The sequence below is a fragment of the Rhincodon typus genome, chromosome 37 (assembly GCF_021869965.1).
Source record: "Rhincodon typus isolate 14 chromosome 37, sRhiTyp1.1, whole genome shotgun sequence".
NCBI classification, from domain to species: domain Eukaryota; kingdom Metazoa; phylum Chordata; class Chondrichthyes; order Orectolobiformes; family Rhincodontidae; genus Rhincodon; species Rhincodon typus.
Window position 1 is genome coordinate 21,268,854 of NC_063368.1, and position 17,754 is coordinate 21,286,607.

General features: G+C 41.8%; 1 protein-coding gene across 6 annotated transcripts in view; it reads right to left on the minus strand.

Annotated features, from left to right (window-relative positions):
• The window catches only part of LOC109933254 (transcriptional enhancer factor TEF-1-like), a 94,102-nt gene that overhangs the window by 19,314 nt on the left and 57,034 nt on the right, over positions 1-17,754 (minus strand). For all 6 annotated transcript variants that reach the window (XM_048617503.1, XM_048617498.1, XM_048617500.1 and 3 more), the window contains 2 exons: positions 9,988-10,052; positions 8,891-8,953 (listed from right to left, as the gene is read on the minus strand). In XM_048617503.1, coding sequence (XP_048473460.1) covers positions 8,891-8,953; positions 9,988-10,052 — 128 coding nt within the window. The remainder of the gene's footprint in view (positions 1-8,890; positions 8,954-9,987; positions 10,053-17,754) is intronic.

A 17,754-nucleotide genomic window follows, 5' to 3' on the forward strand; every position in this document is an offset into this window, starting at 1 on the left:
GATATGAGCATCACTGGCTGACTAGTATTTCTTGCCCATCTCCAGCTGCCCTTGAGAAGGTGGCGGTGAGCTATCTTCTTGCACTGCAATAGTACAATTGACCTACAATGCCGCTAGGAAGGGAATTCCAGGATTTTGACCCAGTGACATTGAAGGAATAACAATATATTTCCAAGTCAGGATAGTGAGTTGCTTGAGGGGAACTTGAGGTGGTGGCATTCCCTTGTATCTGCTGCCTTTGTTCTTCTAGATGGAAGTGGCCGAGTGTTTGGAAAGTGTCACCCAAGGATCTTTGGTGAATTTCTGTATGCACCATAAGAATAGTACACACTGCTTTTAATCACTGCAGTATTCCTACCTTCTGACCTCTCTTGTAGCCACTCTGTTTATGTGGCGAGTCCCATTGAGTTTATGGTTAATGGTAACCCCAAGTGGGGAATTCAGTGATGGTAACACTATTGAACGTGAAGGGGTGGTGATTAGGTTGTCTGTTTCTGTAGATAGTCATTGTCCAGGATTCATGTAGTGTGAATGTTTCTTGCCACTTGTCAGCCCAAGCTTGGATATTGTCCAGTTCTTGCTGCATTTGGACATGGACTGCTTCAGTTTCTGAGGAGTCATGATAGTGTTGAACATTGTATAGTCATTAGTGATCATCTCCACTTCTGACCTTATGATGGAGGGAAGATCATTGTAGAAGCAGCTAAGGGTGTAGGTCACTCCCCTGAGGAACTGGAGCGGAGATAACTGACACCCCACTAATCACAACTATCTTCCTTTGTGCCAGGTATGACTCCAACCAGCTGAGAGTTTGTCTTGTGATTCCAGTTTTGCTGGTACTCCTTGATGTCACACTTGATCAAATGCAGCATTGGTGAGGGCTGTCACTCTCACTTAGCTCAATACAATATATGTTAATGTCTTGGATGAGAAAATTGAATGTACACTTTCATGTACACATTGTGGATGACACAAAATTAGGTTGGAAGGCAAGTGGTGAGGATGACACAGAGTCTGCAGAAGGACATAGACAGGTTAAGCAAGCGGGGAAAAAAATTTGGAAGATAGAATATAACGTGGGAAAATGTAAGGTTATACAGTTTGGCAGGAAAAATAGAGGAATTGAATATTATTTAAATGGAGAAAGACTGCAGAAAGCTACAGACTGAGGGGTTTGGAGGTCCTCATCCATGTATCACAAATAGTTAGCTTCCATGTTCGGTGGGTAATATTGAAAGCAAATGAAACGTTGACCTTTATTTCAAGGGGAATGGTGCACTGGCATTGGAGACAGCCCAGAGAAGGTACACAAGGCTATCTCATGAGGAAAGGTTGAGTGGTAAGGGTCTGTACTCATTAGAATCTAAAAGAATGAGGGGCATCCCGAATGAAACATACAAGATTCTCAGGGGACTTGACAAGGTGGAAATGTAATTGTTATTGGAAATTTGTGGAAATGTTTCCCTTTGTGTGAAAGTCTAGAACCTGAAGGCATAATCTCAGAATAAGGGCTCGCACCTTTAAGACAGAGATGAGGAGGAATTTCTTTGTTCAGAGGGTAGTATATCTGTGGAGTTCTGGGAGGCTAGGTCATAAAGTAAAGCCTAAGGGAGACAGATTTTTAAATCAGTAAGGAATCAAGGGTTATGGAGGAATAGCAGGGAAGTGGAGTCAAAGATTATCTGATCAGTGTGATCTAATTCAATGGCAGAATAGATTTGATGGACTGAATGGTTTACTTCTGTTTCAATGTCATGTGATCTTGAAACCAGACAAGCAAAGTAAAGAGAGAAAGAGAAGAGATAAAAATTAGCATATGCAGCAGAGCACCCAAAAGAGGGAGAGTGGGACTGCATGAGACTATAATGTAGAGACAGAGTTGAGTCATTGTTATACAAACTTCTGTGGTAGTCTGTTCAGGAGCAACGGAGCTTTTAACTCCAACAATAATCAATATTAATATTTTTTTTTTAAAATCGACATGTTCAGATGTTAGTACACACCTCTGGACCAGGTGGGGCTTGAACCTGGGCCTCCTGGCTCAGAGGCAAGGATAGTACAACTGCACTACAAGAGTCCTTAATCAGTTATATTGTACACTGACAAATATGTCAAGTTTCCTCGTTACTTTAACGGTCAATGTGGCAAGACTTCTGTGTTGATGTACTGCCACTATTAGAGGTGTTGTTCATTCACAACATAGCTCTATTCTAAAGAATTACAATTCCACTCCATGTATTAAAACACAAATGATGCTCATATTGTAGGAAGCAGGTGTTTGTATTGCTGCTTCCACAACATTCTCAGGACCAGCAACTGAAGCTTGCAGACGCTGCCCTGACACACAAACTGCAAGGGTGCAATTCTGCTGTTTTAACCAGGGGTTCTAGCAGGGGTAGGAAACATTCAAAACACAGTATAGTAATGAGAAACAGCCAGAAGTAACCATGGGAATTTACATATAAATTAAGCTAGGTAGCAGAATACTCAACCGCTAGGTAACTCAAATCCCCAGGTCCTGGACTCCATTTAAATGTTATGGTCAGTGAGCATAGCAGCACATAACCAGTATTAACTAACAAATGGAATACTATTGCAAATGTGCACTTATTTTTACGTTTGAAGGGGAAGCAGTGGGTGTGGTAATGTCACTGGACTGGTAATCAAGAGCCTAGGCAAGTGTTCTGGGAACATGTGTTCTGGGAACATGTGTTCAAACCCCACGATGGTAGATGGAAGTGTGAATTTAATAAAATCAGGTATTAAAAGCCACTGTATAGGTGACCATGGAATCATTGATTGTTGGGAAAGCCCATCTGGTTCACTAAAGCCCTTCAGGAAAGGAAATCTGCCATCCTTACCTGATCTGGCCTACATATAACACTAGGCCCACAACAATGTGGTTGACTCTAACTGCTGTCTGAAATGACCTGGATAGCCAATCAGCTCCTCCTTAGTGAGGAGTAACAAATGTTGGTCCAATCAATAATGCCAATATCCCATTCAATAATGAAAAAAAAAATGGTTGTGAGATGAGTTTTTTTTAGTGGATAGTCTCCTAGCAACAAGAATAGTTATTGGAGAGTGAATATTACTCTGAAGGGCAACTATGCCAAATTGTATCCAATTAGTGTTCTAACAAAATAAAACATGGGCAGTAGAATAATTATAAATGTTGAAGATACAATGATACGGAATGAAGTTGTCTGTGGATTTTGGTTTCTTGGTGAACATTGACAGTTATCATCAGAATCTCTCTTAAACAGTTGATATGGAATCACCCAAACATCTTTCCATGGATACCACATCCTGGTATTTTTACTTAAATAGAAAAAGATCAATTGCATCAAGAGGCAACCAACAATCATGGTTCCTCAGGACCCTTATCTTTCTTTGCACTATCAGAGCATAATGAGAATTATTTCATATTACAAAGCATTTAGAAACAATTCTCTGGTGATTTAAAAAGGACTATAATGGTGACCATCTCAGTTTTCAAAGTTAATGAGTGCATCCAAATCACAAAGTCAAAAACATAAGCAACAAAATGAAGATGGGTTAGACCAGTCACACAGCAGACAGTGTGAAACACTGTTGGGGACACCCCATTTTGGGGGTGGGGGAAGGTGATGAAAAGAGATCCTATAAGTGGGATGACACAGCAAATTTTAACATGTTCCCCCCTTCTCTCCTGAAGTCATTGTCTCTTCTTTACGGTTTTACAAGTGCCACTCACTCTCCAGCACCAATGCAAGTGAGTTTCAAAAGGCATGGACATCATTATTGAGTTTGATCTTGTCCACTATCCTCAGAGCAGGGGGGTCACTGAACAGGGATATGGTCTAAAAGACCCAGAACACTAAGTACCATTGCATACACAAGAAATGGACAATTCGTTGATTGCAGTGATCACGAGGCTCAGATAATATTCAAGCTCATGCTCACTCGAGCTTATTACAGCTCACAAAATATCATGGCTTTTTAAAAAAATTCTAAGAGATCCAAAAGTGAAAGTGGTTTCATGGCTGGCATTGGATATGGGCAGACTCTAATGCTCCAAAATCCAGAGAGACTCAATATTTCATCGGTTTTATCTTTCCAGATACTATACATGGAAACAGCTGTAAGAGGCAGAGTCAGCAATTGTGAAGATGGCTTTTAGCTTCAGTGCATGCAATAGGAATCTTTCACCAAATCCAAAATTGGATAGGAGGGAGCCAACAAATATGGAGCTGGAAAAGCAGAGGCACTCCGGCAGCATCCAAGGAGCAGGCAAGTCAATGTTCTGGGCCAAAATCCTTCATCTGTCCTAATAGGAGGGAACTGGGATCAATATTCAAGTTTAGGAGTTTGTCTCGCTGATACAAACTCAATGAAAACTTGAACAACTGGATGTATCCCAATGCTAAAATAAATGGTAAATATGTGATTTTAAAACATAGACACAGTTGATATCCAGTTTATATTTGAACAATTTTCAAAAAGAAATTGTTGAGAAACCAGATAGTTGATGGCAGAGATTGGGAAACCTTCAGCAGTGTTCTAGCATGAAACACAAGGTGTTACAGCAGTGTAAAATCAGTACAAAGCACGAGAGCTATTTCAGAAAACTAGCACTTTTGCCAAGAGCTCACCATATTGATTGTCTGGAGACAACGAGAGATTGTCATCCATTCCAGTCACCAAATGGGCAGTCCATTTAAAAGAAGAGTAAATAGAAAAAAAATAATCCCTTTTTAGAAACTCTAACAGGAGATAGTTTCGCACATATCTTTTCATTTCTCCAAACCACCAGTTTTAAATCAATTAAATTTGCTTATATCACCTTCAGTTACACTCGACTAATCCTGCTGAAAGTTTGACAGGAGGGTGAGTGAGAGAGAGAGGGAGTGAGAGTGAGAGTGAGAGTGAGAGAGCGAGAGTGAGCAAGAGCGCAAGAATGAGCGAGAGAGAGAGAGAGCGTGAGAGCGAGAGTGAGAGTGAATGTTGAGGTGCCAATGGAGAAACATAAAAGCTTGTCCAATTACAGAGACATGGTTAAAGGGGAGGTGGCAATATAGTGGTAATGTCACTGGGATTGCAATCCCAGGGGCCAGACTAATGGTCTGGGGACAAGCATTCAAATCCCACTGTGGCAGCTGATGGAATTTAACTTCAAATAATAAAAATCTGGATTAATAGCTAGTCTCAACAATGGTTAAAATCCATCTGGGCAATGAAACTTGCTGTTCTTAGCCAGTCTGCCTTACATCTAACCTCAGACCCAGAGCAATTTAATTGACTGTTAAATACGAGAAATTAAAATGATGGTTGGACAGAGTCCACTCTCATACCTTTTAGATTAGTGTTTTATTTCTAGTTCCTACACTAAACTTCAACCACATGATTACCTGTTTTCTATATATACGCGCAGCCAATCATCCTTTGGTTAACATCACTGGGCCTTGATTCAATTTGGTCCGAAACGTCCCTTCTATTAACTGCCTGACAAAATGGGTTCAAGGACAGTTAAAGAATGACAACCAATGGGCTGGTCTTACCAGCAACACTCATGTCACATGAAAGGAAGAGCAGGAATTTTAATTTGAAGGGAAAGTTTTGAGTCTCTGCACTTAGGAAGAGAATGGAATATCTCATCCTTTTCTGTGAATTTATCTTGTCAGTGGCATTCTGAAGTGCTGGTCAAGGAGTCTTCATGACTTTCTCTGTTTACACTGTTGTATCACATCACTGTCAGACACCGAGGACTGAGTCTTACCACATTTTGGAAAATGTCATTTTTGTAGAGTTTCATTGTGGGTTTCTTTTCACAAGGTCTAGCGAGTTTTCTCCTATTTCCAGAACTTAACTCATTAACTACCCACCCTGTCTGTATGGCAGCCTTCTCATCCAATGCTAGCTGGATTCTACAACTCACCATGCACAGGAGAGCTTGTCACTGCCAGCATAACCCAGACTAGTTTGTCATCCCTAGCACTGGACCACATTTAGAAGGTCGATGTGTACCCAGACAAACACTGTCAATCTGGAGCTGCCTGGGCAGTTCATGACATTTGTCCTGGACATGGTAGAGAAGGGGAAAATAGTGTCCTGCTTTATGGACGGGGATCTGGAGGTCCAAATTGACTGGATGCGCGGAAAAAAACTGACCTCATCTCCCACGAACTGCAGATCCTGCCAGACTGATCAGTGTGGCCCCAGCAGTTGGGAGGAATGTGAGATGATGCTGCCACTTTAACAGGTTATTTTGTCCTGCTTTCTTTTGGAAGAGAGATTATAAGGCAAAGGTCCTGAAGATGGCTACTGAGGACCACTTGAATAAACAGCTTGGGAGGCCTTGATTTTTTTTAAAGCAGCCTGGATAGGTGTGGCCAGCTCTCACTGATCCAGATTTCTGGGTTTTGGTACCTCCAGTAACATCAGAAGCTATTGGGGTCTCAACAGAGTCGGCAGCTTCAGTGAGTGTCTCCTGGACGTTGCTCCTCTGAATTTTCCCCTGATGTTTTTTCACGCCTGGATTGGAGAACTGCATGTGAGAATTTGTGCCTGAATTTCCCTTTTTGCCAAGGGGTGTGTTTACGGGATGTTACTTTATTGGAACAGTTAATTAGTAATAGTTCTCTATTATTCTGTTCAGTTTTCCAATAGGATTAAGTTATTTTAAATTCCTCTTTCTTTGCTTGTATTTTTAACTGCAGTATTTAAATAAATTGTGTTTTGCTTAACGTGAGTAGTTTGACCAGTCACTTTGCATCTGGAACAGATAATTTATATGTTCCATTGAAATAAAATATTAGGGGCTAGGCTACATTCTTAAAATATTTTGAGGGGTTCTCGTCTGGTCCATAACAAATGCCCAACAGTGTAGGAAGATGATCTTCTTCACTTTCACTCACACCCACTTGACACCACACCCCAACCCCCTCATTGCTAACCACACAAAGCTTCTTCACCTCATAAGCACTCACTCAGGATACCTCGCTACCTTTCTCCCAGCTGCATCAGCACTAACAGCTGTGCCATCCAATTCCATCTCACTTGATCTCTCCCCCTTTTTCCCTAGTTCAGCTGTAAACAGCCTATAATAGGGCAGAATGAATAAAGGCGGGTAGTGGGGTCCCTGACGTTAGGCTCCTCTGACAGCGCTAAGCAGCTACTTGACTTGGTCCTGGACCCCGAATAGATATTGGACACTGCGCTTACTGTACCGGGACCCCTGACCGAAAGGTCCTTGATGTCACTCAGCAACTTCCCCTCGGACTTTGAAAAATGGCCATTTGATTGAAGCACTTACAATATGTGTATGCTGCATATGTAGCTGGTTCATGGTGAAGAAGTAACACTGACATCACATGGCAACATGCAGCTACATGTTCACCCCTTTAACTGTTGACTGCTGAGAACCATGACAAGCTGCCTGGCTTTGTACTGGCAAGGCAAGGCAGGGTACATCAGTGATGCTGTGAGCATGCAAGTCAGCACAGGTGAATGAGTGCTAGGAGTCCAAACAAACAGCCCTGAGATGCAGCTTGATCCAATCCTTGAATTGGTTACCTATCCCTGTGTGCAAAGTCTCCTTGAAGCAGTGTTGCAATGCTATGAACTCCAAAGTGCAGCACTGAAGTGCAGAATTGTACTGTAAGTGGATCGGAGATGTGCCATGATGGCACTGAGAGGCTGGCATGTATCAGATACAAATGGTCCGTGGTCATTGCCCACAGTGAATGCCAAGTCATTGGTGCCATGTGTGCAAGATGCTGGTGTGGAGGAGCAAGTGGTGAGTTGGAATTACCAGGTATCCACTAGGACTTTCATGTTGGGAATTTGTGACATCTAGTTTCTACCTGCCCTGTAGTACAATAAGAAGCTGTATATTAATGAGGTGTGAGACTCAGTGTTAATAAGGATAATAAGTAACAACCCTCATTGATAAGTGTCCCACTGCTCTCTAGTGAAAATATTGCTCTCTCATCTTGAGGCCAAGAATTCTGTTAGAAAATGTAACATGTTGTTGCCAGCATCAGGAAACGCCTCGCTAGACTTCTCGCCATAGTCAACATTGTTCAAAATGTTAATAGATTCCATCCAAAAGGTTTTCATGAATTGATGAGCTTGAAGGTTGCATTCCAGAGTGTTTGCAAGCATTTCCTCATGGCAATATGCTCTGCTCTGACCAATTCCCTAGATGCCACTTTGCAAAATGTTTGATCTGGCCAAAGGCAATGCTGTATCCTGCCTACTTCTCACCGAGCCCCGCACACTTTGCTGAGTCACACTCTTCAATTATAATGCATATCCAACATTTATCGCTTTGCTTCATACTCATACACTCAGCTCAGCACTGCTGCAACCCTCACATCCATATCTCACAGTTTGGATACAGTGCCAGTTATTCACTTATGATAGCCACATCCCCTAAAGTTGCATCACACTTTCTTGCACACTTCCCTCTTGCAGGGCAAGGTGGTACATAGCTGGAGGCAGCAGTGCCTAAGGGAGGCCAGGCATGGCTGTGTATCTTTGATCCATTCAAAAAGACGATGCTCATTGCCAAGGTGTGATCAGTGGCTGAACTGGAATCTTTGGTCACATTCACAGTCACTAGCTTCATATTAATACTGTATAGGGACCAAGGATCAGGGATCAGCACGGAGGTGGAATCTACACGTGGCCAGGGAGACCTGTGATACTTCCCAGGGCCATTCACAGCGAGAATTAGGTGCTTACAAAAGGGATAATATCCAGGGCAAACATGGGAAATATTTTGAAATACTTAAAAAAAGTTATTTCAAAATTATCCTTTGTGATCTTTAACTGTTCATTAAGACCAAAATGTGTTACCACATTAACCAAACAGAAGATCTAAACTATCAGAGCAAGTGCCCCTTACCTTTAACTTGCTGTGAATCTCACGTGACTTTCTTCGAGCGAGCACCTGAATGTGACTCGATACCTAATGGGAAAGGAGGAAAAAGAACAATCAACTTCAAAGACAGTTTTACAATGTGGCATTGGGGTGAAGTGTCAGAACTAAGTGGGACTATGACATTTACCCTGTCATTGCCTGGAACTGTTTTCAAAATTTAACTTTCATCTACAAATAACAGAAGGCAAGAACCTCCCAGCTAGCCAATGTTTCAAACATTTGTATCATTCACAATACTCAGGAATACTACGTAGTTAATTCCCCAAATGTGATCAAAATACTCAACATATTCACAAATTGGCGACGTTTAGAGACAGGTCAGTGAGCTGAGCTCCTGCCTGATACCACTTGGGGGCAGTGTATTCACTGGTAATTTCTTCCGTACAGGCATCCAAGGAAATAATCCCTTGATCTCACCCTGACATTGATACACACACCAGATGCAGGAGTACAGGCAGCAAAATGCACAAAATAAGTAAAAACAAAATGTACATTCACATGGAGAAGTGGCAGTTGATGAAACACAAGGTAGGAGTAAATTACTGAATCTCTACTGAAAATAAAGAATGCTGGAAATCACAGTGGATCAGGCAGCATCCATGGAGACAGAGCAAGCTAACGTGCGAGTCTCGATGACTCTTCATCACAGCAGACATGAAATGTGGAGGGAGCAACATTTTTACTACAGTAGTGGTGGTGACGGGGGTGAGAGGCAGTGGTGTGTGTGGAGAAGGGCTGCTGATAGAGCAGATTAAGTGATCAGAATGGGAGAAAAGGTAGAACAATGGTGCGTCTAACTGCCAAACTGGAAAAAAGATAGTCCCACTGGAGAGAGTACATGGGGACAGAGAACACAACAAAGTAAAGTTAAAAGAAAGGGAAGGAATGGAAGTGGGTTCACAATGTTAAGGTGTCGAGCTCAATATTAGGTCCAGAAGGTTGTTGTTCCTGCTGTGATTTGCTGGAACATTGCAGCATGTAGAGGACAGACGAGTGGGCATGTGAGCAGGTTGCGGTGTTAAAATGACTGGCAACGAGGAAGGTCGGGGTCATGCACATACCTGTTTGCGTGTCCGTGTTTTTCCTGTACGCAATTTGATATACCTAGCGATTAATTCATTGCGACCTGAGGAAGGACAGATAAGTCATTTATTAGGCAGTTTAAGGTAAACTGTACAAGTGACTTCGATTTAAAAAGATAGGCAGGTGCATTATTCAATCCCTTCAAGAAAATAGAGGCAAGGTAATTTTTAACTGTATTGGAAATTCACACTTGGCATATAGCACAAACTCTCATCCACTTCTAGTTCACTGACTGCTCCTGGAACACCGTCATTGTTGGTGATCACTCACTCACTAAACGAGTATGATTGTCCACCTTGGAAATTCCTACTCAATGGTCACGGGTTCTGTGGAGCCTTGTGTGACCGATGAGCCAGATGCTAGAGCTGCATTAATGAGCGCACATTTGGAAGATGTTACCGGGAGGTGGAAGTACTCCTTGGCCTTGAGATTGCAGCCATTCTTTTCTCCAGTTCCTTTACCACATTTCCTCTTGCCGATGAGCGTTCTCAAAGAATTGGTGTTTCTTCACACAGGAGCTTCCTCCAAGTGGATTTCTTATGAACGAGGGTCTCCCACACGTTGATACCTATGTCGCATTTTGTGAAGGAAATCTTCAGAGACTCCTTGAACAAGAGGAAAGCAAAGGAAACATTTCAAGCACCTTTCTTGAGCTGGGTGATGATGATTGCTTTGGTAGTTGGAACTCAGGCATCCTAAACACATGGCCGGCCCAGTGGAGTTGGTTCTGGATGATGATCATGGCCTCAATGCTGGTGCTATTGGGTCATTCAAGCACTATGGTGTTATTGTGCCTGACCTCCCAAGCTGATGTGGAGAATCCATCTCAAACAATATTGATTGCACTTCTCAAGTGCCTTGTGGTGGTGCTTATACTAGTCTAACTTTCATAGCTACAGAGTCGGAAGGACGACTGCATTATTCACAAGGATCCTGGTCTCAACGTGAATGTCATGGTTTTCAAAGACTTTCATCCTTAGGCATGATGCGTATATGAAGACAGCACTGGTTTTGTTCATCCAAAACCAAAGTTCTTACAACTCTTACTTCTCACACAGTTACCCATCTCAATGCAAACAGCACTCTGAAACAAGAGTTCTGATTTATTTTGAGATCCATTCACTTTTTGTCCACTTTAAAAATAAAGTGACCCGTGCAAATACTTTCGTTAAATTGCCTCAATTCTTTTTCCACATTATAAAACAATTGCAAAGCATCACAATGTGCTGTCAACATTGAAACAAAACAAAATACAAATTTCTTTCTCCTTGACTAAGAAACTATTTCAGGTTTTGCTTTGGTTTTCTCTATTTTTCAGTTTCTGCAATTTGTCTTGATTGCTGCTCTGCACATTGCTGTCAAGCATTCTGGGCTAGTTCTGTCAGGATCTGGTAGGTTCAGTGTCTTTCCTTCTGAGCAGCTGCTGATCGCCTTTCTCCCATTTCTCTTTCAGATTCAAGCACCATTTCTACGCACTTCTTTTCCTCCACAAAAGGCCTCTAAAGGATTAGCAGTTTTATAAGCAAAGCCCTGTAATCTTGAGATTTTCCTCCATGTAACACAGCTCCCTAAGATAAATATTTAACAATGATAATGGAGCTGTATACATTTGTCTCTGTTGCTAGTGTGGTCAAATGTTTCATCCCTGCTCTCTGTATACATTAGTAGCAAATAATAAACAAAACTCAAACCATAATGCTTAAATTTGAACCTATAAGTACAAGGTTCTGCTGGTTTTAAGTTTCCCTTGACTTTTAAAAGCAGAGTCAAATTTCTGGTCATTCTGTTGCTTTTTAATAATGCTGCTACCTTGAGAATATTTTCTCCCCCATAACAACACCATGGAGATTACTTGTAATCATTTGCTCACATTCAGCCAATCTTTCCTCTCTGCTGTAATGAAAGGTTTCAGGTGTGAAATGTTAAATCAATGAGCTTGTTGACTTGCTCGCCGAGCTCACTAGTTATAGTTCAGATGTTTCGTCACCATGCTAGGTATCATCATCAGTGCAGCCTCCGATGAAGCAATGTTGTCCTACTCCACTTAGTATTTATATGATCTGATCTTCCAGTTCTTTTTTGCAAAGGTTTGTATATGGGTTCTAATTTCACATGTTTATTGATTGCGTTATGGGTGGAGAACCTGGCCTCCACAAATTCCCATGCGTGTCTATGGTTGGCTTGAGCTAGGATGGTCACGTCGTCCCAGTTAAATTGATGGTCTTAGTTGTCCGAGTGCATTGAAATGAGGGAAAGTTCATTGTGCCGTTTTGCTGCTAGCTGGTGTTCGAGTATCCTGATGGCTAGTTTCCTTCCTGTCTGGTCGATGTAATATTTTTGGCAGTCCTTGCATGGTATTTTGTACACTATGTTGATCCTGCATGTAGTGGGTATGGGGTCTTTGGTCCTAGCTCAAGCCAACCTTAGTCACGCATGGGAATTCATAGAGGCCTGGTTCTCCACCCATAATGCAATCATAAACGTGTGGAATTAGACCCCATTTACAAACTCCTGCAAAAAAGAACTGGAAATGACATACAACACCTCAACAGACCGGATCATATAAATTCCGAGCGGAGTAGAACAACATTGCTTCATCGGATGTTGCACTGATGATGTCACCTAGCATGGTAACGAAACGTCTGAACTATAACTAGCCAGCTCGGCTAGCAAGTCAACAACCTCACCCACAACCCGAGCTACAAATCTTCGCAAGAACCATAATATTAAATCAATTTCCCTCTCCACAAATGCTGCCAGACCTGAACATTTCCAGCATTTTCTGTTTCTTTCTCACTTTTATTAATAGCTGTAACATTTTACTTTTGTCATTTCCCCTTTCCTATAGTAAAGCTGCCTATTCAAAATTACTCTGTTCTGTAAGTGCTGTTTCCTTTCCCACCAATGGTTTGCATCAATATATCAGATGCAGACCAAGTACAGATTGTGGATCCAAGCTCAGTTATGTGAACAAATGCAACTTTACTGAAAACTTCACCAAATGAGCCAGCAGTCCATGATTAGCTGTCATGTACTGTATAAATAATCAAAGTTACAGAATGCCTTCAGTTACTGAGCTCTAGTTTTGACGTAAAAACTGACATCCCTTGCAGAACTGCATATCTCATTGCTTTCATTCCTTGATGATCATGGGTGTTAGTTCCTCACCATCCAACACCAAATGGACACGCAATCACATATCACAGACACACTGATTGGAAAATAGACTCAGGCAGATTGAGGTTAATCCTCACTCACCCAGTTTCGGTAACTTCTCTCATGTTCAGATTTAGAACATTTTCTCATCAATCCTTACTGAGTAGGAGTCACCATTCTGGCTAATGCTACTAGGGGACATAGGCTATGAGCATTGCTGACAAGACCAACATATGTTGTCCAACCCTATTTGTCCTTGATATAAATGGTTTGCTGGGACCATTTCACAGAGTCAACCACATTGTTGTTAGTCCAAAGTCACACGTAGGCCAGAGCAGGTAGGGATAGCAGATTTTCTTCCCTAAAGGACATCAGCGAACCAGAAGGGTCTTAATAACAATGGTCACCGTTTTTGACATTTGCTTTCAATTTCAGATTTTATTAATTGAATCTAAATTCCTCCAGCTGCCAGAGTGGGACTTGAATCTATGCCCTCAGAACATTAGCTTTGATTACTAGTCCAGTGACATAACTGCAACACTATCTTCATTCTCCCAGCTGTGTAGTGCATAAAATTAATAAATTGTAGGTCAAAAATGTACTAAAATTTAATTAACACACAATTGTAGTACTCTGATATGGGAGTTAATGATATTTCAACTGTCAAATTGTAGCTCGGGTTCTAGCATGTCCCTTTTCCTGGGTATACATCTGATTAGTGACCAGCAGCAGCATATTCAGAATCATCAGGAGATTCTGGATGTGATGTTTAATAAGGTAATCTTCACCAGGGTTTCAACAGAGGTTCTGTAATTGGTTTCAGTGTCTCTATGTTATCCTAAAAGGCATATTGCAATAAAGACCACGCTTCATTTAGCTCTCTTTTGGGTCATGTGTTAACTTGTAAGCTGTATGCTGTGTAACTCCGAGTTTTACACATGTTGAATGGTAGCACGTTTTGATGGGAGATGATATCTATAAGGGGGACCCAAAACAGTGCTGGGCTCATAACCTAACAGAATTCAATACAGAAGGAGTTTTGTTCAAAAAAAAAAAAAAAAAATTCATTCAGACAACGTAGGCATCAGCGGCTGGGCCAGCATTTATTGCCCGTTCTTAAATGTGCTTCTCAAAAGCTGCAGTCCTCAGAGTGTAGATGCAAGCACAGTCCTGTTAAGAAAGGAATTCCAGAATTTTGACCCAGGAATGGTGACATATTTCCACTGCTGTGTGGATTGAAGGGGAATTTGCAGGTGGTGATGCAGATACAGCCCTTGTCCTTCTAGTTGGTAGTGATCACAGATTTGGAAGGTGCTGTCAAAGTCTCTGCTAGATCATTTGTTCACAAATAAGCACACACAATTACATACTCAATGTAAACTTTAACACAGTTTGAAATTTGTTCTGTAGATTTTTAAATTTTTTAGAAAAACTCAGTGGGAAGGAAAAACTAAAAAGCACCAGCACTGGTTAGATTAAATTCTATTGCTGTATCCTGGGAAAGCATGTCTGCTGTTTACTTACTCAGACACTGGATGGCTATCTATCCAGTGTCTTAGTATCCAGATGGTGCTCTCACTCACTCATTCTTCTAGCTGCAAGTAATAATATTAATCTTGCGTTCTCCCACATTACATATGAAATATCCATCCTGTACTCAAATTCATTTTTGAGATGGAACAGTCAAATGTATGGTTGGATAGAGCAAGTGATCAAAAAGGCAAATTGTATGTTGGGCTTAAATCTCAAGAGGTTACAGGGATTGTGTTGGGGGGGTGGGGGGTGGTGGTTGGTGGGTTTGTGTGGGATGTTCTTTGGAGGGTCGGTGTGGACTGAAGGGCCTGCTTCCACACTGTAGGGATTCTATGATTCTACGACATGTGTACAGGATTGAAGACCTGCCACCGTTGTGTGTATTAGTATTTGTTACACTTCTAAACTCAGCCACTTGAGCAGCTGAGTGCAGTTTTAATTACACCATGTATTCCCAAATAGATGGAATCCCCATGGCATCACCAGTGCTCACAAACATGGTAGGATTCCATGAGAAATGGGTCTTTGATAGAACCACACCTAACCTCCTACTCCTTGCATGTTTCTAACATGCAGATTATGTGTTTTCTGTGTTTGTATCCCAGCTGCATAAAATACTTTCCTTACAATTCTTAATGGGGTCCATCCTGTGCTCAAATTCATTTTTGAAATGGAACAGTCAAATGAGCTCTTCCTTGACACTCTCATCGAGATTGTGGCTGGAAGTTGGGGGGAGGGGTGGGTCTCTGCTACAAACCTGCCTTCTTGGTCACATTGGGATTCCTGCAGTTCCTTCTACATAAAATTGGCCTGTTCAGCAGTCCAAAAATAGGAATCAAGCCTTTTATTCACCGTGCAAGTCAGATACTGAAATACAGTGCATCAAAGTCACCCTGTGAAATAACAGCAACCCCGAGCAGATCATTTCTCACTGTGTATTGTGTAAGATAACGAATGGCATTATGGCTGTCACTTTTGGTCTTAAAAGGTGCCCAGTCTAACTTTTGCACACTTCACCTTCCAGGATAATTGATTGTTTCAGTGAAAGACAAAGCTAGCTGTACTGCCACCAACAGGATGCTGGTGTCAAGCCAAAGAAACATTCTGCCTATCATACAATGGATGATGTGGTATATGAATTTCAGTGCTTGTATCTAAATTGTGCCTCTGAAAGACTGGTAGATTTTAATCAGATAGCACATCCTTCAGCTGGTCACAACAATCAAGATACCAGAAACACTCAACCAGCTCACGCTTGCAAAACTGACAGCACTTTATCCAACATGAGAAGTGATTCTTCACTTGGACAACCTTTGCTGGATAATCCCAAGTGTGTGAAGAATTACACCAACAAACAACTTAAAATTGTTAGTCAGGTTCACAGAGTGTGGCACACTTGGGTGTTATGGAAGCTACATATTAATACACAGGGTGTTGTTCTTTGCAAAGAAATAATGTGTACATGCACTACACCTATTTCAATTCAACAAAAATAGATGACCATCCAATCACTGGTCAGTTCTCATAGTGCCTTGATCAGGGTCGATTTGCCTGGTTTAAAATTCAAACAAAGCCTGGAATTTAACTGTTAAGCATTAGCTGCTGTATTCTTCATGGCCAACCTCTACCAGCATATACTTGCCAACCAGACAGCACTGTCCTGTCATGCAGTACAAATGTTGGTTTTCTCCTTAAATAGGTATTCTTATGAATTGGTGAGTGCAAGATGAAAAGCTTTGACAAAATGTCTTTTTCACCATACTCAAATATTTTAGGACCAAATGATTAATGGACAATTGGTGCTATTTCATCCTTGTGTGGTGTTAGGCATCGTGTAGCAATCAATTGACCCTATTCCTGGTATTTTTGATCATTCCGAGCATAGTGCAAGGCAGTTATGTATGGATTAAACCATCAATGGGAGTCCATGTTGTTACTCACTATCACAACATCTTGAAATGTAGTAGTCATGTGCATTACCAATTGCAGTATCAGAGCAAAACAGGTTTATCACCCATCATTGTTGTGAATGAATGGAACTGAAATGTATTGGAACAAAAATAATTTTAAGACAGAGACACCAATATGCCTACACAAACAAAATTGTCACTACACATCAACTCAACCTGTGGCCCAGAGGCTTTGCAACTTGTCCCAAATTGACACAGACCTCCGAACAGGAAAAATGCCAGAAACAATGCCTACTAATCATCAAGACTTAGCTGACTCCATTTTTGAATTAGTTTGTCCCTACGTCCACGTTGGCACAAATGACATAGGTATAAAAAGGAGGTCGTTGTCCTGCAGGGATAATTCTGGGAGTTGGATAGGGAGCTCAAAAGCAGGACTATCAGCGTAGTCCATGCCAGAGGCCTGTGAGGCTAGGGACAGCAAGACACAGCGAATACGTGGCTACAGAGCTGGTGTAGGAGGGAGGGCTTTAGATATATAGATCATTGGGATGTCTACTGGGGAAGGTGGGACCTGTACAATGAGGATGGGTTGCACCTGAACTGGAGGGGCACCAATATCCTGGGCAGGAGGTTCACTAGAGCTCTTCGGGAGGGTTTAAACTAGTGTAGCCGGGGGGTGCAAACCAGAATACTAGGCCAGCAAGTGCAGGGACTCGGGACAAAGCAGAAACTGAGATATGCATAGCACAGAGTAAGAGCAGGCAGAGGGAAGTCAAGGGGCTCAGAGGGACTGGAGGACTGGAATGCATTTACTTCAATGTAAGAAGTATAACAGGTAAGTCAGATGAACTAAGAGCATGGAATTAGGATGTTATTGCCATTACGGAGACATAGTTAAAGGTGGGGCAGGACTGGCAGCTTAACATTCCAGACAGGTTTTAGACAGGACAGAAAGGGAAATTGCTGATTAGGGATCACATCACTGCTATATTAAGGGAGGTCACATCGGAGGGATCTTACAGTGAGGCATTATGGGTGGAGCTCAGGAATAGGAAGGGGGAAATCACAATGTTGGGAGTTTTCTATAGAGCTCCCAAAAGACCACAGGAGACAGAGGAGCAGATATGTAGTCAGATACTGGAA